The sequence below is a fragment of the Drosophila suzukii genome, chromosome 3, assembly GCF_043229965.1.
Source record: "Drosophila suzukii chromosome 3, CBGP_Dsuzu_IsoJpt1.0, whole genome shotgun sequence".
Lineage (NCBI taxonomy): Eukaryota > Metazoa > Arthropoda > Insecta > Diptera > Drosophilidae > Drosophila > Drosophila suzukii.
Window position 1 is genome coordinate 14,534,092 of NC_092082.1, and position 23,101 is coordinate 14,557,192.

General features: G+C 43.9%; 6 protein-coding genes and 1 long non-coding RNA gene across 18 annotated transcripts in view; 5 read left to right on the plus strand and 2 right to left on the minus strand.

Annotated features, from left to right (window-relative positions):
* Src64B (Tyrosine-protein kinase Src64B) overlaps positions 1-1,370 on the minus strand; it is a 36,842-nt gene extending 35,472 nt beyond the window's left edge. For all 3 annotated transcript variants that reach the window (XM_017069277.4, XM_017069278.4, XM_036814994.3), the window contains exons 1-2: positions 1,203-1,370; positions 495-617 (exon numbers count right to left, since the gene is read on the minus strand). The gene's annotated coding sequence lies outside the window, so the exon portion shown is untranslated. The remainder of the gene's footprint in view (positions 1-494; positions 618-1,202) is intronic.
* A 787-nt stretch (positions 1,371-2,157) lies between these two features.
* Positions 2,158-4,239, plus strand: Las (lipoyl synthase, mitochondrial). The gene is made up of 5 exons (XM_017069123.4): positions 2,158-2,314; positions 2,374-2,706; positions 3,141-3,297; positions 3,353-3,410; positions 3,557-4,239. The coding sequence occupies exons 1-5, from the start codon at positions 2,264-2,266 to the stop codon at positions 4,086-4,088; spliced, it is 1,131 nt and encodes a 376-aa protein (XP_016924612.3). The 5' UTR covers positions 2,158-2,263; the 3' UTR covers positions 4,089-4,239.
* A 221-nt stretch (positions 4,240-4,460) lies between these two features.
* Positions 4,461-7,004, plus strand: LOC108005780 (transmembrane protein 104 homolog). The gene is made up of 4 exons (XM_017069110.4): positions 4,461-4,618; positions 4,922-5,415; positions 5,549-5,769; positions 5,823-7,004. The coding sequence occupies exons 1-4, from the start codon at positions 4,568-4,570 to the stop codon at positions 6,584-6,586; spliced, it is 1,530 nt and encodes a 509-aa protein (XP_016924599.3). The 5' UTR covers positions 4,461-4,567; the 3' UTR covers positions 6,587-7,004.
* A 193-nt stretch (positions 7,005-7,197) lies between these two features.
* LOC108005798 (integrator complex subunit 15) lies at positions 7,198-8,517 on the plus strand. Its single transcript, XM_017069128.4, has 2 exons — positions 7,198-7,391; positions 7,456-8,517. The coding sequence occupies exons 1-2, from the start codon at positions 7,292-7,294 to the stop codon at positions 8,475-8,477; spliced, it is 1,122 nt and encodes a 373-aa protein (XP_016924617.3). The 5' UTR covers positions 7,198-7,291; the 3' UTR covers positions 8,478-8,517.
* Positions 8,518-8,731: 214 nt separating this feature from the next.
* On the plus strand, positions 8,732-10,606 carry LOC108005795 (dipeptidase 2). Its single transcript, XM_017069124.4, has 3 exons — positions 8,732-9,834; positions 9,946-10,121; positions 10,182-10,606. Exons 1-3 carry the CDS (start codon positions 9,001-9,003, stop codon positions 10,525-10,527), a joined length of 1,356 nt encoding a protein of 451 aa, XP_016924613.3. The 5' UTR covers positions 8,732-9,000; the 3' UTR covers positions 10,528-10,606.
* A 70-nt stretch (positions 10,607-10,676) lies between these two features.
* zye lies at positions 10,677-21,646 on the minus strand. Its single transcript, XM_036814962.3, has 4 exons — positions 21,499-21,646; positions 18,118-18,185; positions 17,809-18,047; positions 10,677-17,749 (listed from the first exon to the last, which is right to left on the minus strand). Exons 2-4 carry the CDS (start codon positions 18,157-18,159, stop codon positions 10,786-10,788), a joined length of 7,245 nt encoding a protein of 2,414 aa, XP_036670857.3. The 5' UTR covers positions 18,160-18,185; positions 21,499-21,646; the 3' UTR covers positions 10,677-10,785.
* Positions 20,584-21,715, plus strand: LOC136116984 (uncharacterized). 10 transcript variants are annotated; one of them, XR_011604147.1, is made up of 3 exons: positions 20,601-20,766; positions 21,308-21,402; positions 21,463-21,715. It is a non-coding gene; the product is annotated as an uncharacterized lncRNA (long non-coding RNA). The 10 variants fall into 10 exon arrangements; XR_011604146.1 differs by lacking the exon at positions 20,601-20,766 and adding an exon at positions 20,801-20,961; XR_010654142.2 differs by lacking the exon at positions 20,601-20,766 and adding an exon at positions 20,971-21,081.
* Positions 21,716-23,101: the final 1,386 nt, after the last annotated feature.

Sequence of the window (23,101 nt, forward strand, 5' to 3'; positions counted from 1 at the left end):
AATAGCAACAACAACAACCAGAACTGCTCTTTGACTTTTTACAGCAGCCGGAGCAATGAATAAATAAATACAGTGCGCACTCGATTCAGGGAACCAAACTAAATAGAATTTTTCTATAAGGTTATAGTGGGAACTCCTATTATTGAACTTCTATTTCTTAACACCCTTCGAAATAATAAATTAAATCTGTTTTTTTCTATACTTATTGATCTGTATTCTATTGTAAAAATAGGGGCATTAAAAAAATTACGTTTTTAAATTTTAATATTTTTATTAATATTAACTTTTTTTAAAGTTTTATCTTATTGAGTACCCACTGTACATTTTATCAGCAGCAAAAGCATAAATAGAAGTGCAGCGGGAGAGCAAATCTCTCATTTTTTAGTTTTCGTGTTTACTTATTTGCGTTCATTGGCTTCTCTTCTTAACGGCACTTCGGGCCAAGGAGGTGCGAATGAAAAGGAGCTGTAATCCGGTTTTTTTATCGCACTTACCTTTTTTAATTAGAATAAATCAAAACTTTTGCTGCGGATTTTTTATTTGCTATCATAAGCAGTGTGGATTTACAGTTACGCCTGCCACTGTAGTTAAAGTTGATGTTGTTTTTAATTCACGGTCTGCGGGCCAAACAAAAACAACAAATATGTGATTTTTTTGATTTTTGCTTTTTACTTTGCGCCGAAGTTCGGCGCTAATTGGAAAAAGAGTTGCGAGAAAGAGAGAGGGATAAAAACTATAATTAAACGCCAGCGAAAAAAAGTCTTGAATGTCCTGCGGGCACAAGAACGACAACAAAAAGGAGGAAAAATGGGGAGGGGAGAAGTTAACAAAAAGTAACAGAAAGTTGCAGAGGGAAAGAGACGGAAAAGGCTGTTCCGGGAAAAAGAGAAAAATCCGTAGGAAATCACAAGGAGAGGAGCTGCGCAGGATATTTCGGCCGTCTATTAAACACTATTTATTTAATATTTTTATGTCCACGCTGGTTCATTATGTTTTTTTCTCGTTTCTCCTCGGCCACTCCGCTTTGTCACTTCAATTCGGTTTTAATATTTCCACTTCTCCGTTCGCCCCGTGAGTGTGTGTGTGCGAGGGAGACGCAGCGAGAGCGTGTTTGTGTTTCACTGCAACTCCATTCTTCTTTCTCTTTTTCTACACACACAAAAACACACACGCACACCCGAACAGTGGGAGTTGGAACTTACTCGTCGCCGTTTTCATTTAATGTTCTCAATTTAATTCATTTAATTTAACTCGATCCACAGATGCACTATTGTTTCTCGATAGGAAGCCGCCGAAAACGCCGACGGAGGAAATCACCCACGCTGCAAAAACGCGTCCGAGTCGTTCGAATTTTGGGGCGATTTTGAGAATATGAGTGATGGGCGCGGGGGAGGTGGCTAGAGGCGGGAAAGCGTCGATGTGTACGTTCAATAATATCGATATATCGAAAAAAAACAGGGACTACAAATATCGCTATCAATGACAGCTCGTACTCGAAATCGTAGACATTGTAATTATTTAGTCATTTTTTGTCACAAAATTAAGAGATGCAATCGTCACGACCCCTTACCACGACAAGATGTGTTTTATTTGGTCAGATTTATTTCTTTATTTTAATATTTATTTTTTAATTTACGCGGGCCTTTGTAGGCGGTTCGAGTCCTCGCTAACTATCGATGAGAAGGTTTGAGTCCCAGATCCAAAAGGTTGGTGTCCCGGGTATTTTAAAAAATATTTTAAAATACAATAAATCTGCTGGCACAAAAAATTAATGTCTAAAGATATTTGTAAAAAAAATTGAAAAGGAACACTTGTTAAATTACTGAAATGAAATAATAAATAAATAAATTTGGGCCAGCTGCTTATCAGCCGTTCCATACCAACTCCATTATCAGAAATTTTGAAAAATTAACAACCCCTACGTTCGTACCCTTAATTGCCGAAAATGTCTGTTGAACTTAAAACAGTTCAGCAGTTTAGGGAATACCTAGACGTTTTATTTTTGTCAATTTATAGGGTCTTTGAAACCAAAAACCGTTACAGCTTACCATCTAATACACTGTGCACACCACTCATCTTAACAGAGATTGGAGCTATCGATATATTTCTAAAAAAAATAAATACTAAAACAGCTGTTTGGGTTTAAAATACCAGTAGATACAGGAAGGTGGAGTACGGTCGCACTTACTATTTCATAAGAATTCGACCAACAAAATAAATTGTTTATAAATATTTGATATTGTACATTAAATTATACTTAGCCATGTTGCGAGCCTTAAAATCACACGTGGAGGTCCCCATAGTGGTTGTCACCGTAAGTAGAAGTTCACAAAATGGAATATAATATATACTTATTTTGATTGAATAATGCAGCGTGCGGCATCAACAAATGCGGAAAAGCTCGAGGAGATTCGCGAGCGTCTGGCCAAGGGACCCAACTTCCAGGACTTTGTCCAGAATCCGGAGAACTCGCAACTCGAATGGGAGAACTACGAGGGAAAGCTGCGGCGCGAAAAGGGCGAGGAGCAGCGCCTGCGACTGCCGCCCTGGCTGAAGACCACGATTCCCGTTGGCAAGAACTACGCCAAGATCAAGGCCCAGATGAGGGAGCTCAAGCTGTCCACCGTCTGCGAGGAGGCCCGGTGTCCCAACATAGGCGAGTGCTGGGGCGGCGGCGAGCACGGCACCCAGACAGCCACGATTATGGTGAGGGAACAGACCCCCCGGTGACCCCTGCTGATAACCGAACATGCTCTCCTTATCTAAGCAGAATTTTCCACTACTTTCGGTTTTTGAGCGTTTGGAAATTCGAAATTTTACAATATTTCTGCCTTATATATTCTCGCCAAAACAGAGCTATTTTTCATGCGCTCCAAACTATAAAAATCGGTTCTTAAAAACTTACCATAATTTCCGAACCAATTTATTTATAATTTTAAATAATTCTTTCGTAGCCCATTTGTGGGTTTTAAAATGTCCTATCAAACCAAAGATCATAAGCAAGAATTATCGTCGACGTCTTTGTCTAGGGTTGTGCTTATAGCAAAGAACCTTTACTTAAAAAGTGATTTTTCATACAACTTTTATAATTTTATTTATATACAATGATAAATTTTAATCTCTGTCTATTTCTTTTCCAGCTCATGGGCGACACTTGCACTCGAGGCTGTCGGTTCTGTTCGGTTAAGACGGCACGTAAGCCACCACCGCTGGACGTGAATGAGCCCGTGAACACCGCCACCGCAATTGCCTCCTGGGGATTGGATTATATTGTCTTGACCTCAGTAGATCGCGATGGTAAGTATTTGCTATGGTTCCTAATTATTCCATTTTTAAATCAATTTCACCCTAGACTTGCCAGACGGCGGCTCGAAGCACATAGCTGAAACTGTTCGGGAAATTAAAGCGCGGTAAGACTAATATTACAGCCCAGTAAAACCAAATAAATAATAAATATTTTTAACTGGAATAAGTAATTATAATTGCATTTGAAAGTGAATATGTAAAGTATATCGTTAACAAAACCTTACTTACATTCACCCTTTCTTACTTTCAGTAATTCAAATATCTTTGTGGAGTGCCTGGTGCCAGATTTTCGTGGCAATTTGGAGTGTGTGGAGACGATTGCCAACTGCGGCCTGGATGTTTATGCGCACAACATTGAGACGGTGGAGAAGCTCACACCCTATGTGCGAGATAGACGTGCCCACTACCGCCAAACCCTGCAGGTGCTAACCGAGGCGAAGAAATTCAATCCCAATCTCATCACAAAGAGTTCCATTATGCTGGGTCTCGGCGAAACCGACGAGGAGATCGAAAATACCCTGAAGGATCTGCGGGAGGCCGGAGTCGATTGTTTGACCTTGGGCCAGTACATGCAGCCCACGAATAAGCACCTCAAGGTCATCGAATACGTTACGCCCGAAAAGTTCAAGCACTGGGAGGTGCGAGGAAACGAACTGGGATTCCTGTACACGGCCAGTGGTCCTCTGGTTCGAAGCTCATACAAAGCCGGCGAGTTCTTTATCACGAGCATATTGGAGAACCGCAAGAAGAGGCAAAACGCCAATGCCGTCCCCGAAGAGTAGGACAATTGCTTAGCCTTTAAAGACCCAACATTTCTAGATGCCTAGTTACGTGTGGAACAGCTTTTAACGCGCTTTCGCTTGTTGTGCAATGTATATATTAGAGGACAAATTTATTATATTGAAATAAATTCGAATTGTTGATAGCTTTTAAGGAAGTCATTTATTTTATAATTTTTTAGGCATTCTTTTATATCAAACTTTTAAGAAAAGCAAAACAGTAGAAATATTTAATTATTATTCTTTGTTACGTTTTTGTTGGTTACTTGATATTACAAAGAATACACCAAATATTTTTAAATTTGGCGCCCTTTCTGTACCAAATTATTCTTTTTTAGCGGTAGTCCCATTTTCTGGACTGGACGTCTTTAAATAATTTGGGCACACTAGATAGTCTATTATTGTTTTTTTTTTGTTGAACAATTGATAGGATTGGATTGGATAGAAGAAGGCAGCTAAAAAGACAAAGAACCAGCATAAAGATGCCTCGCCTAGTTAATGGGCGCGAGGCCGCACCCACATACTCCAATTTGGTGAGATGGGATAATAATTTAGTTAACAGGGACTCCTTTCACCGAAACAAAAGACATATGCATATGTTGCTTGTTTGATTTCATGTATGTGCAACAAATTCCTAGTTTTATGGAGTTCTGATGGATTTGTCCATATGTGTTTGTTAGTATCGCTTCAAGAAACTGCAGTGATGGAAATATCTTTACTAAACGCCCACTTGCACTTATTTTTGCTGCGTTTGCACTTCTTTTTATGGGTTTTGGGTTCCCAATACGGAACACCTGTCGCTTTGTAAGTAATGTTTTTCTCTTGTCTACCCACAGGTTGGCTTCATATTCATCTTTAATCTCATCGTGGGAACTGGAGCTCTAACGCTACCCGGAGTTTTTGCCAGGGCAGGATGGATGCTGTCGCTGATAGTCATTGTCCTGCTCGCCATTATAAGTTATATGACGGTGACCTTTATCATTGAGGCTATGGCCTGTGCAAATGCCATTCGGAATTGGCAAACCCTGCAGGCCCTGCGTCAAAGTCGAAGTTCTGCGGAGAACAGTGACAACGATGATAATGCGGATGAAGTTTCCGTGGCATCCGGGGCCGATCAAGGGGGAGACTTCGAGCGGGTTCCATTGACCATCCAAAACAGGGAGTTTCATTATTATCAGTTATCCCACAAATTCGAACTGGGCGAAATGGCGACGCTCTTCTTCAATGAATTCGGACGCATTATGTTCTATCTCTGCCTGATTGTTTATCTCTACGGGGATCTGAGCATATATTCCGCCGCCGTGGCAAGAAGTCTGCGTGACGTCGTATGGTGAGTAATTGGATTCGTAGGTATCTAGCACGATGTTATCAGATCGATTTGTATTAAAAATAGGAAACAATGTTCTTATCAAATAAGGAGCTTTATAATTCCTAACAAATTCTACAACTTTGAATACTTTTAGTGATCAAACAAATGGAACGGACACAAAAACCCTAATGTATTGGGCAGGAGATTTTGAAAATAATACATCTCGATCTTGCTGGAAGGAACATACCATATCTCGGTTAAGCATGTACAGGGTGTTTTTAATTGGATTCACTCTGATCTTTGGTCCGTTTGTATATTTTAATATACAAAAAACAAAGTACCTTCAGATGCTCACTGCTGCCTTTCGATGGATGGGTGAGTACTGAGATATTTTAGACCCAAAAGATAACGAAAAACCCTTTTTGCAGCTTTTACCCTTATGATCTGCATATCACTGAAACTACTTATCACCAGAGGGCCCAAGGGTCATCCAGAGACCTTTAACGTATACGGCATTCCTTCGCTTTTCGGCGCTTGCGTCTACTCCTTTATGTGCCACCATTCACTGCCCAGTTTGTTGGCTCCCCTTAGGCACAAGTCGATGGTGGCGAAAATTCTCTCCTTCGACTATATAATCATTTGTGCATTCTACATTTTACTTGCCATGACAGGTATTTTTGCCTTTGAAAGAATCGAAGACCTGTACACATTGGATTTCCTACCCAACGATGTGGCTTACATAGACTTTTGGTCAGGTCTTTTAATTGGCATTGATTATTTCCTGGCGCTTTTCCCCATCTTTACGCTGTCCACCAGTTTTCCGATTGTGGCCATTACTTTGAAGAACAATCTTCAATCCCTTTTCCTGGACACGTCGCAATATGAAACTTATAGTCTTTTTGTGCGTCTGTGCTTCCCACTTCTTGCTATAATACCGCCGTTTTGTATCACCTATTTTACGGAAAGTTTGTCCAGTTTGGTGGCATTTACTGGCACCTACGCAGGCACTGGCATACAGTACATAATCCCCGTATTTTTGGTTTACTTTTCAAGGCGCACTTGCTCAGAGCTCTTGGGCAGCGGCGTTATCAATCGATTTCAAAGTCCTTTCAAGTCCAGTGCCTGGCTGGTTTTCGTTTTTATTTGGTCAATTTTAAGCGTCTGTTTGGTATCTATCAATTTGTTCAGTTAGGTTAAACTGTCTGTTTGGATTATTTAATGGCAATGAGCTTATTACCGGATAATAAAGTTCCATGTCAAATATTTTTACAGAAAGTTTAACTATCTTATTTTGTATCTGTATATACCTAAGAACGAATTTATATAAAATATGCGAATAGCTATGTAAGTCAGTATTGAAATCGGCTGTGAAACATAAATTTTGTATTGAACTCTTTGTATATGGTCTGAATTGTTAAATTTTACAATCTGTATAAATTCAGAAATATAATATTCGTATTTTCATCTTAAAAATTTGTTCCGGAGCTAAGGTTTATATATTTAAACGAAAATATTAATTGTTAAACCAGTAGAGAAATGCAAAGTCTATATGTGAAATATATGAAATGTATTTAATTTTAAGATCGCTCAATATAAATATATACATGATATTTAATTAAACTTAAGAAACTAAGAAAGCATTTTTAATGTATACTAATGAAAAAATATAAATATTTTATTTCTTAAATTCTGTAAAGCTTGTTTGAAATTAATAAACGTTTGTTTAACGGATAAAAACGGATATTCAGTGTCAGTGTTACCGTTGCTCAGTTTTTAGAAAAAACTATCGAACTGCCAATCGAAATATATCCCACCACTACGTTTTAATGGTTTGTTTTCATTTTACATATTTCAAAGATCACGGATTGTTTTATAAAATAAGGTACTGGATCTTAAGATGTCTATGTCGGTGGACAGCAATAAGTCCTTGCTGAGAAAGGGCGACATGAAGCTGGAAAACTATCCCACATGTGCGGTGGAGGCACTTACTCGACTTGGTAAGGCTTTCATTTTTGGTTTAATTCCTCCACACTTCATATATTTGTAAACCAACAATTCCAGAAACATTGATCGCCAGCCGGAACAAGCAGAACATGGTGATGCAAATCATATCGGAGTACATATTCCTAGAGAGAACCGGCAAGGACGGCGATGTGCGAAAGTCGCAGGCGCTACCCATTAGTCAGATGAATCTCTTCCAGGAGTTCCAGCTGATCATAGCGCTGATTGAGTACTTCTCGCGGCCAGGAAGGGACGCCACCCGCAACGCCATATTCCTGTCGCTATTCGGGAGCCACCTGACCCCACAACGATCCAAGCTGCTGTCCCGGCTGATCAGCACAGCCGTTTCCGGATCCGTGGCCCCACTGCTCTCCTCAGCCGGCACGTGGATGCAACAGGTGGGCTGCAAGACGCCACTCAGCCTGGAGGTGGCCCAGAATATAGTCAGCGACTTCATCTCGTACTCCCGGAAAACGCCAGAGCAACTGAAGCAGCTGCCCATGGTGGGTCCGCACTTTGCGGCCAACTTTATGGTCGCCGTGGCAGATCTGTATCTCAATGAGCAGCGTTCGCAGACCCTGAATCCCCCGCCAGATGCACTACTGGACACCATAACCGAATGGATGACGGAGAATCCAACGCTGTGTCAAGCATCGCAGCAGCCTTTGGTCCTGCCCGCCGGCGCTATAGCTATGCCTTTTGCCACTCCTTTAGCGGGACTCCTGCGCTGGGTGGTCCTGGCTCCTCTGGTCTCCAACCGGCAGGCCTACAGCAATCTGCATCTCTCCCTCCTGCGTGCCCTGCAGCAACTTGTTAGCAGTGGAGAATCGACCGCTCTGCCCAGCCAGGATCTTATGCAGATCGTGAAGTCTCTGCAGAGCTACTGTGCACGGCTGGGGGAATCTAAAACGGATCCCGACACGGATGCTGCCTATCAGAAGTGTATGGAGCGATTTGCCCAAGCCGTGCAAATCGCCCTGAGCTCAAACTGCATCACCAATCAGATCCAGCTGCTGTGCCTCCTGGAATCCTTGCCGCCACACAAGCTGATGAAAATCGTTATAGAAGCCCATAAAAAGTAGTAGAATATCTATTTAAATATAAAGCCTTTTCGAAAAGTAAGTTGGTCTTTCTTGCAATATCCAAATTTATTCTAATTCATCGATAAGATATTTGGGACCGTTATATTTTCATATTCTAAATTTCAAAAATATTTCGGTTACCATTAAACTAGAAATTAGTTTATAAATAGATTTACATTGTTAGTACGGGCTACATTTTCAGCAAATGCCTAAAATCTTTGTTAAGCCGAGCTATTCTATCAGAGAATTATAAACATTGATTGTACTTGGTTTTTTAAAATAATTATAATCCCGCTCGGTTTGGGATGCTGTCATACTAATACAAGTTATGGTTTAGCGCGCATGTCCTTGAATGAACATTGTGACCAGGTGACGGGACGGGCAGGGATGTGTTAAAAATCGATAGTATCCCAGTTTCGAGCTTTCGTCGCGGTGCAAGCTTGTTGAATTAAATCGAAATCGACAACAGGAAGCCTCCACTGGGAAAATAACTGGAAAATCACGTCGTACTCCAAGCGATGAAATGAATCCCGTACCGAGTCGCGAATTTCTGGAGGTCCATCCTCTGCACCAACATCAGCCGCACTGCAAACAGCAATGCTTTGTGTTCACGGAGATAGCGGACATCGAACTGCCCGCGGAGATAACCAAGTTTGGAGGTGGGAATGAGAAGATAAGGTGCTCCAACGGAGGAATCCCCACATACAGTTCCAAGAAGGACTCGTGCAGCGAATCGTCGGGCGAACGACCGGAACGATCGCGAGGACGTAAGATTCTGCTGGGCGTAGGTCTGGTGCTTGTGTGCATCGCCATGGCCGGAGGCATTCCGCTGGCCCTTCAACTGCGCTCCTCATCGCTCCTGGAGGCTCGTCTGGCCTTCATCCGCCGCCTGCTTACTGAATCGCCTCTGATCGAGGGTTCCTGGAAGCCGCCGAGCACCATGAACCTGAACAGCAGCAATCTCTTTGAGGTGCGACAGAATCACATTGGCGCTGTCCTCTGGCCCATTGCCGTGCCATGTGGAGCCCAGTATCTGGATGCAGTGCAGCTCACTCTGGAGGGGATCGACAAGGCCAGGCGTATAACTGCTTCCGCGGATTCCATGCACATTGTGGAGTCAGCGGATGAAATGGAACAGACTCACATCCGTGGTGAGGTGGCCGTTCTCATGGGAATAAGTGGGGGCCATGCCCTGGGCACCAGCACGGCCGTCTTGCGCTCCATCTACCTGTTGGGAGCTCGATTTGTATCCATTACGAGCCAGGAGTGCACCACTCCTTGGGCTGCGGCCGCTATACGAAGGCCGGAATATCTCGTCGAGGAGAACGTTACGAATTCCTTCAACGAATTCGGACAGGTGGGTAGATCTCTGTTGCCTACTGTGCGGCAAAGATTGCTGCAATAGAAAGCTGATTTAAATAGATCACATTCTTAAAGTGAAATGTTTGTTAATCGAAATGTTTTTCAGACAATGCTCTTCGAGATGAATCGCCTGGGAATGCTGGTGGAGATTTCGATGCTCAGTGAGGCTGCTATGCTGGCCGTCTTAAAAACCGCCAAGGCGCCCGTTTTACTCACAAACGCGACACCACTCTCCATGTGCAATAGTAGCAGCACAGCTTCCATTCCCGATCATGTTCTCAGGTGAGCAACTATTAACAAAATACCTTTTTAGGACTTCATACCAAAGGATCAATTTTACAGCCTTTTGCCGGAAAATGGTGGGGTAATATTACTCAACCTGGAGCGATGTGGGGATCGGACACTGGGTGTTCGAGAGGCCATCACTGCCATAAACTATGTTCGCAAAGTGGCCGGCGTGGATCACATTGGACTAGGTGGAGCTCCGAAAAGCTATGCCCTTCTACTGGCCGAATTGGCTAGGGATAGGGTGTGGGGCAATGCAGCCATTAAGAAGCTGGTTGGCGGCAATGTGATGAGGATTCTGCGGGAGATCGAGACTCTGAAGAACCGATTGCCCCTATACGAGGAGTGGATTCCGCACGAGTCCATCGAAAGCAATTCCTATTGCCGCTATCCCGAGTCTTAAGATCACCTACTTTAATTGGCTCAAGCGTTTGTTCTAAAATAATTACTAAAAAATATTTAATTAAATTATTAAAGTACAATCGACTTGGTGTAAACTGAAATAACTGAAAATGGGTAGGGCCAAACCCGCATTCAAAAGACTATCCATAGTTTACATTTGTACATAGTTTATATTTAATGAATATCATTCTAGGTAAATACATATCGGTGTATGATGATATAATATTGTTATGCTTAACATCTACTAGACCTTCAACGACTATTTTACACTGATGCCAGTTCTTACTCCGAGGGTCAGGGAAATCACTTCTTGCTCTGAAGGTCGCTCGTTAAACTCGCGCTTCATGATTCTCTTCGACAAGAGGTCCTCCTCGTCGAACTTCAACTCGCGCTTCACCCTCGAGGGCTCGCTCTCCTCGTCGTCCAGCTCGAAGACATTGTTATCGGTGAAGGCCAAGTGATTGATTTCACTGAAGAACAGGCTCTTTGCGTTTCGAATGGTCCTATCGTAGCCCGGATCACTCAGGGGCGGCAGATATGTGGCAGGAATGCGGCTTGTGCCCCTGTATCCGGAATCAGGGCAGCGAGGATCGATGGATCCAGGATAGCAGTAAACTGGTGTGGTTCCAGCAATCGGCGTTCTGACAGTTGTCACCAGCAGACACTCGGGATCCGATGAGCCGGGATAGCAACTCGGTCTAGGTGTCGTCTGTGGACAACGACTATCCGTAGAGCCCGGATAACAGTTGGGCTTGGAAGTAGTAATGGGAGTTCTTGTCGTGGGAGGAGCATATGTAGCAGGCTGACACTCAGGATCGCTGGAGCCCGGGTAACACCTGCTGGCCGTTGTTGGCGGAACATAAGTAGAGGGCTGGCAAGAAGGATCATTTGAGCCCGGATAGCAACGTGGCTTGGGTGTGGTGATAGGAGTTCTTGTTGTTGGAGGCGAGTATGTCGCAGGTTGGCAATCGGGATCGTTAGAGCCCGGATAACACCTTGGCCTAGTCGTAGGAATCGTAGTGCGTACAGTTGCAGGTGGGAGGTAAGTGGCAGGCTGGCATTCAGGATTGGGAGAGCCTGGATAACATCTTGGTTTTTGAGTCGTCACTGGTTCCTGTGGGCATCGTCTATCTGTCGATCCTGGATAACAGTTGGGCTTGGAAGTGGTCACAGGAGTTCTTGTAGTAGGAGGAGAGTAGGTAGCTGGTTGACATTCTGGATCATTAGAGCCAGGATAACATCTCGGCCTTAATGTGGTTACAGGGGCTCTGGTTGAAGGTTGACAGTCAGGATCAGGAGATCCCGGGTAACATCTCGGTGTGGTAATTGGAGTTCTTATAGTTGTTCGCTGCGTTGCTTGCGGACACCTTGGATCTGTTGATCCTGGATAGCAATTTGGCCTTGGGGCACTTGTGGGTGGACGATAAGTTGATGGCGGCAAGTAAGTGGCAGGCTGACATCTTGGATCATCTGAGCCTTCATAACATCCAGCCTTCCTTGTCGTCGGCACCTTTGGACATCTGGGATCAGGGGAGCCAGGATAACAATTCAGGCACTCAGGATCTGATGAGCCCGGATAGCACCTTGGCTCCTGAGTAGTTGGAGGTTTTTGGGGACAACGACTATCGGTGGAGCCTGGATAACAATTTGGCTTGGATGTGGTAACTGGAGTTCTGATGGTCGTGGGCAATGAAGTTGGTGGCTGGCAATATGGATCGCTAGATCCAGGATAACACCTTGGTTTGGTTGTGGGGATAGTTGGTCTTGCGGTGGTTGGTGGAAGATATGTTGCAGGCTGACAATTCGGATCTGTAGATCCCGGGAAACATCTTGGCTTGGGAGTCGTTTGTGGGCACCGACTATCTGTTGATCCAGGATAACAATTAGGCTTCGACGTAGTTATAGGCGTTCGAGTGGTTGGGGGCGAGTATGTAGCTGGTTGACAAGTAGGGTCACTGGAACCTGGATAACACCTTGGTCTGTTTGTAGGAATCGTTGTGCGTGCGGTTGTAGGTGGCAGGTAAGTAGCGGGCTGACAATCGGGGTCCGGTGAGCCAGGGTAACATCTGGATCTAGGAGTCGTAACTGGTTCCTGTGGGCAGCGCCTATCTGTCGAGCCAGGATAACAATTTGGCTTAGAAGTTGTCACAGGAATCCTTGTAGTAGGAGGCGCGTAAGTTGCTGGCAGACATTCTGGATCCTTTGACCCAGGATAACACCTAGGCTTCAAAGTAGTGATTTGTGATCTTGAAGTCGGTGGCGTATAAGTTGCTGTTTGACATTCGGGGTCACTAGATCCCGGGTAGCATCTAGGCCTAGACGTAGTTATGGGAGTCCGAATTGTGGTTGGTTGCGGACAACTTGGATCTGTTGATCCCGGATAACATCTGGGCTTAGGAGCGATTGTGGGGGGTTGACGAGATGAAGGAGGTAGGTAGGTGGCCGGCTGACATCTCGGATCATCAGAGCCATCAAAGCAGCCTGGCTTCTTCGTGGTTGGAACCTTGGGACATCTTGGATCTGGCGAGCCGGGGAAACAATTCAAACACTCTGGATCAGATGAGCCGGGAATACATCTTGGCTGCGGAGTAGTAGGTTTCTGGGGACAGCGACTATCGGTGGAGCCTGGATAACAATTTGGCTTTGATGTAGTCACAGGTATTCTTGTTGTCGGAGGCGAGTAAGTAGCTGGCTGACATTCTGGGTCTCTGGATCCCGGATAGCACCTTGGCTTCGAAGTTGGAATCGTTGTTTGTCGGGTTGTAGGTGGAAGATAAGTAGCTGGCTGACAATCGGGATGTGAAGAGCCTGGATAACATCTGGGCTTCGATGTAGTTATCACTGGCCTTGATGTCGGTGGGGAATACGTTTTCGGTTGGCAATAGGGATCGGTTGATCCAGGATAACATCTTGGCTTAGTTGTAGGGATAGTTGGCCTCGAAGTTGTTGGAGGAAGATAGGTGGCAGGCTGGCATTCAGGATCTGTAGACCCGGGGTAGCATCTTGGTTTTTGGGTCGTTGGCGGTTTCTGGGGGCAACGACTATCCGTTGATCCTAGATAACAAACTGGCTTCGATGTAGTTATCGGCGTTCTTGTTGTTGGAGCTGGCTGACAATCGGGATCGTTGGAGCCTGGGTAGCACCTGGGCCTAACTGTAGGAACCGTCGTTCTAACTGTTGTCGGTGGGAGGTAAGTGGCAGGCTGACATTCAGGGTTGGGTGAGCCAGGGAAACATCTGGGCTTTTGTGTCGTCACTGGTTCCTGTGGGCACCGCCTATCTGTTGAGCCAGGATAACAATTGGGCTTGGATGTGGTTACAGGCCTCCTAGTCGTCGGAGGAGAGTATGTTGCTGGCTGACATTCTGGATCACTAGATCCTGGATAACACCTAGGCCTAGACGTAGTTATAGGTGGTCGAACAGTAGTTGGTTGCGGACAACTGGGATCTGTTGATCCTGGATAACATCTGGGCTTAGGAGCGATTGTGGGCGGCCGACGAGAAGAAGGAGGTAGGTAGGTGGCCGGCTGACATCTTGGATCATCTGAACCATCGAAACATCCTGGTTTCTTGGTGGTTGGAACCTTGGGACATCTTGGATCTGGCGAGCCCGGGAAACAATTAAGACACTCCGGATCTGATGAGCCGGGATAACACTTTGGCTGCGAAGTAGTAGGTGGTTTCTGAGGACAGCGTCTATCGGTAGAGCCTGGATAACAATTAGGCTTTGGTGTAGTCACAGGTACTCTGGTTGTCGGAGGCAAACAATCAGGATCGTTTGAGCCCGGGTAACATCTCGGCTTAGCCGTAGTAATGGGGACTCGTGTTGTGGGAGGAAGATAAGTGGCAGGTTGACACTCGGGATTTGGTGATCCAGGGTAACATCTAGGTTTGGGTGTTGGCAGTGGTTCCTTTGGACAGCGTCTGTCTGTTGAACCGGGATAACAATTTGGCTTGGACGTAGTTACAGGCCTTCTGGTCGTCGGAACTGTTGGAATTGTGGTTCTAACAGATGTTGGTGGCAGGTAAGTGGCTGGCTGACAGTCGGGATCTGATGATCCTGGGAAGCATCTTGGCTTGGATGTGGTAATTGGTAGCCTTGTTGCAGGTAGGCATTCGGGTTCCTGCGAGCCTGGATAACATCTTGGCTTGGATGTTGTCACAGGAGTTCTTGTGGTAGGAGGCGAATATGTAGCTGGCTGACATGATGGATCGTTAGATCCTGGATAACATCGTGGTTTCGCTGTCGAAATTGGTCTTCTTGTCGTTGGCTGCGTTACTTGCGGGCATCGTGGATCCGTTGAGCCCGGGAAGCACCTTGGCTTGGGTGCAATTGTGGGAGTTCGATTAGTGGTCGGCGGCAAGTAAGTAGCAGGCTGGCACTTAGGATCATCTGAACCATCAAAGCATCCCGCTTTCTTGGTGGTTGGGACTTTCGGACATCTTGGATCTGGAGAACCAGGATAACAGTTAAGACACTCCAGATCGGTTGACCCAGGGTAGCACTTTGGCTGCGGTGTTGTAGGTGGTTTCTGAGGACAACGACTATCGGTGGAGCCTGGATAGCAATTTGGTTTTGATGTAGTGATTGGCGTCCTTGTCGTTGGGGGCTGGCAAGAGGGGTCACTTGAACCTGGATAGCACCTTGGCTTGGTTGTAGGAACTGTTGTTCTCGCTGTCGACGGAGGAAGGTAGGTAGCTGGTTGACAAATAGGATCTGTTGATCCCGGATAACATCTTGGTTTCGGAGTCGTTGGTGGTTTCTGTGGACAGCGACTATCCGTGGAGCCTGGATAACAGTTGGGCTTAGACGTAGTTATCGGCCTTCGAGTTGTCGGAGGCGTGAACGTAGCTGGTTGACAATCAGGATCATTTGATCCTGGATAGCACCTAGGCTTGGAAGTCGTTCGTTCCGTTGGAGGCAGATAAGTAGCGGGCTGACATTCGGGATTGGGCGATCCAGGGTAACATCTAGGCTTTGGTGTCGTCACTGGTTCCTGTGGGCAGCGCCTGTCTGTTGAGCCAGGATAACAATTTGGCTTGGATGTGGTTACAGGCCTCCTAGTCGTTGGAGGCGAGTAAGTTGCTGGCTGACATTCTGGGTCACTAGATCCCGGATAACACCTAGGCTTGGCAGTAGTTACTGGTATCCTTATTGTGGTTGGTTGAGTAGGCTGTGGACAACTGGGATCTGTTGAACCTATATAACACCTAGGCTTGGAAGTGGTTACGGGTGTCCTTATTGTAGTTGGCTGCGGGCAACTGGGGTCTGTTGATCCTGGATAGCATCTGGGCTTCGGAGCAATTGTGGGGGGACGACGAGATGAAGGAGGTAAATAGGTTGCCGGCTGACATCTCGGATCATCCGAACCATCGAAGCATCCTGCTTTCTTGGTGGTTGGAACCTTGGGACATCTTGGATCTGGCGAGCCGGGGAAACAGTTCAGGCATTCAGGATCTGATGAGCCGGGATAGCACTTCGGCTGTTGAGTTGTTGGTGGTTGCTGAGTTACACGCGTGGCAGGTTGACAGGTTGGATCTGGTGATCCAGGATAGCATCTTGGTCTTGGAGTGGTTCGGGGTTTCTGTGGGCAGCGGCTATCCGTTGAGCCTGGATAGCAATTAGGTCTGGATGTGGTTATTGGGGCTCTGGTGGTTGGAACTGGAGTTCTCCTTGTGGTCGGAGGAAGGTAGGTAGCCGGTTGACATTCTGGATCGGTTGATCCAGGATAACATCTTGGCAGCGATGTAGTAACGGTCGGTCTGGTTTTGGACTGGCAGTCTGGATCGGTTGATCCAGGATAACATCTTGGCAGGGATGTAGTAACCGTCGGTCTGGTTTTTGGTTGGCAGTCTGGATCGGTTGATCCAGGATAACATCTTGGCAGGGATGTAGTAACCGTCGGTCTGGTTTTGGGTCTGCACTCTGGATCGGTTGATCCAGGATAACATCTTGGCAGCGATGTAGTGACGGTCGGTCTGGTTCTGGGTTGGCAGTCTAAATCGGTTGAGCCTGGATAACAACGTGGGCTTGTCGTAGGAGGCGGAGGTCTCCTTGGCGGGAGATAAGTTGCCGGCAGACATTCAGGATCATCAGATCCTGGATAACATCTGGGCTTCAATGTGGTAGCAGGTGCTCTAGTTGCCGGTTGACAGTCCGGATCAGTCGAACCAGGATAACAACGTGGTTTGGCTGGAGTCCTTCTTGTTGTTGGCGGTAGATAGGTAGCTGGTTGACATGCCGGATCATTTGATCCTGGATAGCACCTTGGCTTTATGGTTGCCGGTGGCCCACGACAACGGGGATCAGTTGAGCCCAAAGGACAACTTGGCTGGGATGTTGTCTGTGTGGTTTGCGGACAACTTGGATCGTTGGATCCAGGGTAGCAACGAGGCCTTGGTGTGAATGTTGAGGCTATTGGAATCCTGATTGTTGTCGGTGGCAGGGAGGTTGGCGTTGGACAGCCTGGTTCTCTGGAGCCCGGATAGCAGCGAGGCTTGGGTGAAATCAGATGATCCTGCAGACACTGGGGGTCAGTTGATCCCTCGGGACAAGGTCCTGACCTCTCAACACCGCAAGTGTAGTCCCTTTTGCATGCTCCATTGCAGAGTTCAATATCACATTTCAGATACACCTGGGATCGGTCGGGGAATCTGAAGGCCTTCAGTGTGTTATAGTAAGTGGATGTCAGACTAGAGGGCGCAGCAAACTTTCGCCACTCCCCAAATATTTTCTCCTTTATCGAGCACCCCCTTTTGTCCGAGAGTTGCAATCTCTTCGTGGTTTTGGCCTCAAAGTCCATGTCATCTGAGGCATAACATTGCAGTATATTAATATCCCATGCCTGTTCCGCGTGCTTTACGTTTATGGTGAACGTAATGTCAGTTCCGAGGGTTAGAGTGCCCTGAATGGGTCTGATATTCGGTGGAGTACCAGTTCCGATCTCCATCCAGCATTCCACAGGACCACTTGGTGTGTCCACCGAAATAACCTCGAGCATGTCCACCACAAATGGCTTGAAGTACACAGTCTTCTCACGTTCATCGCCCCGACTGCACGAGATTTTTCGTGCAATATCGAAGCTATTTTGAATATCCCTGTCATCCTGTATAATCAGGATGTTCTCGATTGAGGCGCATACGGAGCACGAGGGCTTGCTGCCGCATCCATCGTATGGCACTGTGAATATGAAACTTCTACCTGCTCTGTCACCCTTTACGTAGCTAGTTAAAGATAGCAATTAGGGATAAGGTTCAAAGGTATCATAGAAATAAATACATACTTGCACTTGGGGTCATTGTAATATCCCTGACTGTAGATGACTCCCTCGAAGTCCTCGGAGAACTCCACCTCCACCATCATACCATTACCTTGGTCGCATTTCACATCGATCTTTTCGATGTGTTTAGCTGACAGAGATGTGTCGCGAGTTAATCTCGGAGAAGAGTCGTCAAAGTCGAGTTCGCTTAAAACATCATTGAGCGCCTCATCATCGCTCAGATCAGTGGCCGATGTAGTGACCTTGACATTATACGAAAAACCATAATCATATATTTTGTCATTTCTAGAAGGGGTATCACAGTTTACGTACCAAGAGCAAGGCCCACACGAAAAGGTGGCCGATGTTGACCATCTTTAATTTAAGTCTTAAGCTTTATTCTGAAATAGAGTTAATGAAAAGTTATAAAACTTATTTATGGCGTATACTGGAAGCTGTTTACGATTTCGTAAATTGGACAGCTTAATTTATAGCTTATTTGGTGGTTAACCAAAAAATGTATTTATGTATACAGTTAAATTCTATTTTACTGAAAGTAAAGTCTATTAGATTTTAAAGGCTGACACAATTTACAATGTTTAAAATTAACAAAAAACAATTTATGTTATTTCATTAACTGAGTTTCCTTTTTCCCCACACCAGTTCTTATCTTAGCATCCCATTAATTTTAACTTTATTCTGTAAAACAGTAAACAACACAATAATATTTCTGTTTACGATTTTAAAAATTTAACTGTTGATTTGTTTTTTAATTTATGGGCATTTCGGTACTTTTGCAGTAATTTAATCTCCATATCGACCTTCCTTTTGGGTGACTCATGATGAAGATCAGCGAAGAAGGGCTATTTCGGTGAGATCTAAAAAACCATATATCAAAGCGTAAAGGTGACGAAAGTTAAATTCGCCGAAAATCAAGATATGAATTTGTCAACCGATCTCTAGCGTTGAGGTGAGATGAGGTAAGATCTTCTTTATCGCTAATTACGGTTGAGTGCAACCTGTCGAGTATTTAAACAGCCGGACCTCTTTTGCCCGACGAATGGAGGGTGCTGCACCGCCACTAAAACGGGTTTGGTTTTTAAATAATACAACTAACCTTTAAAAGAAAAAGAAAAAATGCTGCTGATTTCAAAATCCATAAATTCAACACTCACACACGAAGCACGAAGGGAGTAGAGAAACAAATAGTGACGAGTGCCCATTTGGCTATTTGCCTAGCCCCCGTTGATAAAGGCGCTTCGATTTGGGGCCTTTTGTGTGGCATTGGCTTCTGCAATTTGATGGCTCTCTTGTTTTTACCGAATGTCTGTTGCTATTGCTATTGATGTTGAGATGTTAGCCCCGGATGATTAGGTGCTTTTTCATTGTGGCCCCTTTTGTCTAGGTTATTCCAAGCATTAGGCTAACGAGACGTAAAAAGTACCATTTGATTACGGATAAGTTGGCGTGTGAAGTCTTCTGTTTGTTCTTGCGTCACTTCAATGCTGTGGTCTTTCAGGTAAATCCATGTTCTGCCTCTTGAATTAATTAAGATCCCCCATTATTGATTCTTCTTTATATCGATCTTCCCATTTTCCCTTTCTTTTCTATAATTTTATTTAGTTCCCTGAAATAAAATGTACAACAGCGTTTCGCTTGTAAAAAAAACACCTCAAATTTGGCAAGAGGTCCAGTTGATTATGATGAAACACCGCCCATTCATACATCCGATTCATATTCAACACGATTAATATGGTATCTCTTTTGCTCCCTGCTTTCCGTTGGCTTAATCTTTGGCGACCTAATTTTTTCGGGTTTTTGCTGGCTCACAACATTGGCCTGATATCTCAGTTTGCACGTTTTTTTATATGACTGCATAATTATGCCCAATTTGATAAAAATTGGTTCACTATGTCAAAAAATTGCTCATTTATTTTATTATATTTTTTGCCTGTTTTCAAGTATACCATATTTTTATGTTCGCAGGTTATCACGATATAGTTATTTGCCAACCCAAGATTAATAGTCAGGTCATTTATTTAATTTGCTAGACAAACACCTGAATCGGTTATTTCGATGGAAATACGAACTTAAGAATATATGGAGGTGTATTTATAGGTACATCATCATCATTCTACTAAATCTATAAGCCGAATAATTATAATTGGGCAATTAAAGTTTTCAAAAGCCATTATTGATTTGGGCGATTTTGGTGTCGAAACGTGAAGATGGTAAGAATAGGCGTTTCGCCTGCGGATCCTGAGTGTGTGCCCAGTTCATAAACAATAATATTCAATTGTGTTGGCTTACGTTTGAGCGTTAATAAAAACAACTTGGACATTGATGGCTTAACCCTGAACTTTTGACATTTCAGCGCCTCGCATAGGCGTATAACTTGGTATTAATCATGGCGAACAGGTGATTAGACTACGGGCTTCAATATGCATATATATTTATTATACTATAGACAATAGTCGAAATCAGCGATTGATTTAACCGACATTGGATGTCAGGTTCTCATAATTTGGATTGAAATGCATCGACAAATTGGTGAAATGCTGCCATCTTGCATTGTGGCTATCTGTTATGGTCACGTCTTGATTTGTTTTATGGCCAATTAAGGAAAGGCGCCAATTTGGTAAGCTGATCGCTCGTTTTCAAAGTAGTCATCTTATAAGCAATCTAATTTACATTTTTGTGTTGCATACTGGAATTTATTGGGTATTTATTGATACTTTGCATAGATTACTGTGTGCAAACAATATTTTTGTTTATTTAACAAACAGTTTGGCTGTTGAACTCAAAAATAGGCTATAAAAATGTCACGTTCTTACTTTACGAATTATATTTCGGTGTACTTAGCTAAATAATATACAGTTAGCAATATTGACATAAAAACAACGAAATGCAAATGGCATTCGAACACCGGATCTGGGAAACTTGTTTCTCGTTTAATTGATTACAAAGAAATGCTAAATACGAGTAAGTTAATTTACAAAAAGAATGGCATTTAAGAATCCCGAAACGCTTAAATCAATTGATCTCCTCCGAAGCTCATTTGTGCAAGTATAAAAAATGTACGCAGTTAGAAACCATGAGATTTTATAATCCGTTTTATATCGGGTTTAACCCGAAAGATGGGCTGTTTTATTTCAGTTATATGATTCTGTCATACTTGTAATTTTTTTTTTTGGATTTGGAGGGTATAAATATTTGCGTCACAGACATTCCACTTTCGACTTTTTTTCAGCACCATATTTGACAACCGGCTAAATGTAAATACAAGGTTAAAACTGCGTAGGTCTTTACATGAACAAATAAATAATTATATAAATTTGAGGCTTGTAATTTATTTAAATTTTATTTTTAAGCTCACCATACTTATTTTTACTAGAGTTTATAGTTTTTTTTTAAATGTGGTTTTACGATAATCCATAAAAATTATATTATTTTTTTATTTTTGAGTTGAGTTCCAAGATATAAAATGTAAATTCCACTCCTTTCAAATTTGAATTCTTTTCAGACAAGTTCTTGAGTAATCACTGAGTTCACTTTGTGACCATTCACATGCAGTACATTAAATCGATTCACATTTGTTGGCCTTAATGAACGGCGCACGTAAAATCACTTGATTGCTCTTAGTGGTACAAATTGACCAATCAATCGGCCATCTTTCAGAATATCACTGGACCTGGCCACTGGACTTGGACTTACGGCACTGGCTTGTGGGTTCGGGCTTGGGGAAAAATCGCTGGGATGCAGCTGGCGAAGTGGACGTTGCCGCACTAAACGCCAAAGAGACTCGTCTTCGTTTATATACACACACGGCGTATGATTTAACAAAAATCGTTTCGGATATTGCCTCAAAAATCCAAAGACGCGGCAAGTAAAATAAAACAGCAACAAAAAAGCACCAATGCTAGTAGCTTTATATATTTTGTTGTTTATTTTACGTCGCTCGTGGTTTTATACACGCACACTGAACTGGACTCGGGTAGTACGATTTATTGGCAAGTTTTACTTATTTATTTGCAGCACTAAACGGGTAGGGAACAGCACTGAACATATACAAAAGGAATTCAGATTAGGATTTATCTTCTAAGCATTCAAAACCGAAAAAAAAAGTCAAAACAGTACCAGCTTTCAAGTGAAGTTTCAAAATGTGAAAGGTTAAGTGATCAAATCTTAATAAATTTCAATTTGTTTGTCAGAGGAAACAAGTTATAGGATCGCTGGGTTCTTACACATATACAATATGAGTTTTAATGTATTTCGAAGCGTAATTAAGTTTTGGAGATTATTTTTATTGCAAATTAACGAGTCGTACATATATATTATTTTTACCAATAAATACTATCGTTTTAAACTAATGTTAATGTTACCCATTAGATCCATTAACCTTTTTCCCAGTTTTTATTCGGTCATTAGGTCTCAAGGCCAACATAATATCTGGAATCTTTAACTAAGGGAATCACGATCCAGTTTTTCATGGGCGTTATCGTTGCATCATGTAACCATCATTAATATCAAGCCATCATAATTGATTGCTCAGAGAAAGAGCATTCAGTAGTTCAATGCCTGTAGCCAATTAGTTTTTCCATTCATGTGCAGTTCGTGGGCAGAGCGGCGCGTGAGCAGCATCCACACGCCGTCTTAGACGTCTAAGCCGTTTTAGCCATCTGAGTCGCCGTTTTAGCCATCTTGACCCAAGCGCGCGACTGGCACATTTCGTAGGTGAAAAAAAATTGAAAACTGAAAACCGAGCTGAAAAACTGCACCTTCGCCGGTGTGCTTTTAGGGCCAAAGAGTCAAAATCCGTCATTGTAACAACCTATACTAGTGGGGGGGGACTTTGGCCATATGGAGATGAAGATGGGGATGGAGATGGAGATGTTGTCATGCAACTATAGCCGGCATAGCGGACAGGTTGACGCTTAGGCTAAGCTAAGCCAAAGCCTAGTCGATGCCGATTCCGATGCGCCTGGTCATCCCTAACAGGTATTAGTATTCAAAGTTTTTGGAAGCCCAGCGTCCGCTTCGTGATGCTGATAGATTTTAGCCAAATGGCAACGGTCATGGCGAGATGGTAAGGTAATGGTAAGGCGGCGATCGGAGCTGTCGCCATGGGAAGAATACGGATGGAGTGGATGGTAAGGTAATTCCCTTATCCACACTAAGCCCGAACCCAAACCCATATGCATGCACGATTGGAACGCGATAGCAGAGGTGCCAAAGCCGCTTCTGCCTTTGACAAACATCACGTAACCTAGACTGCAATTTAATCATACCCGGTACTCTAAGAGTACAATGGCATTTT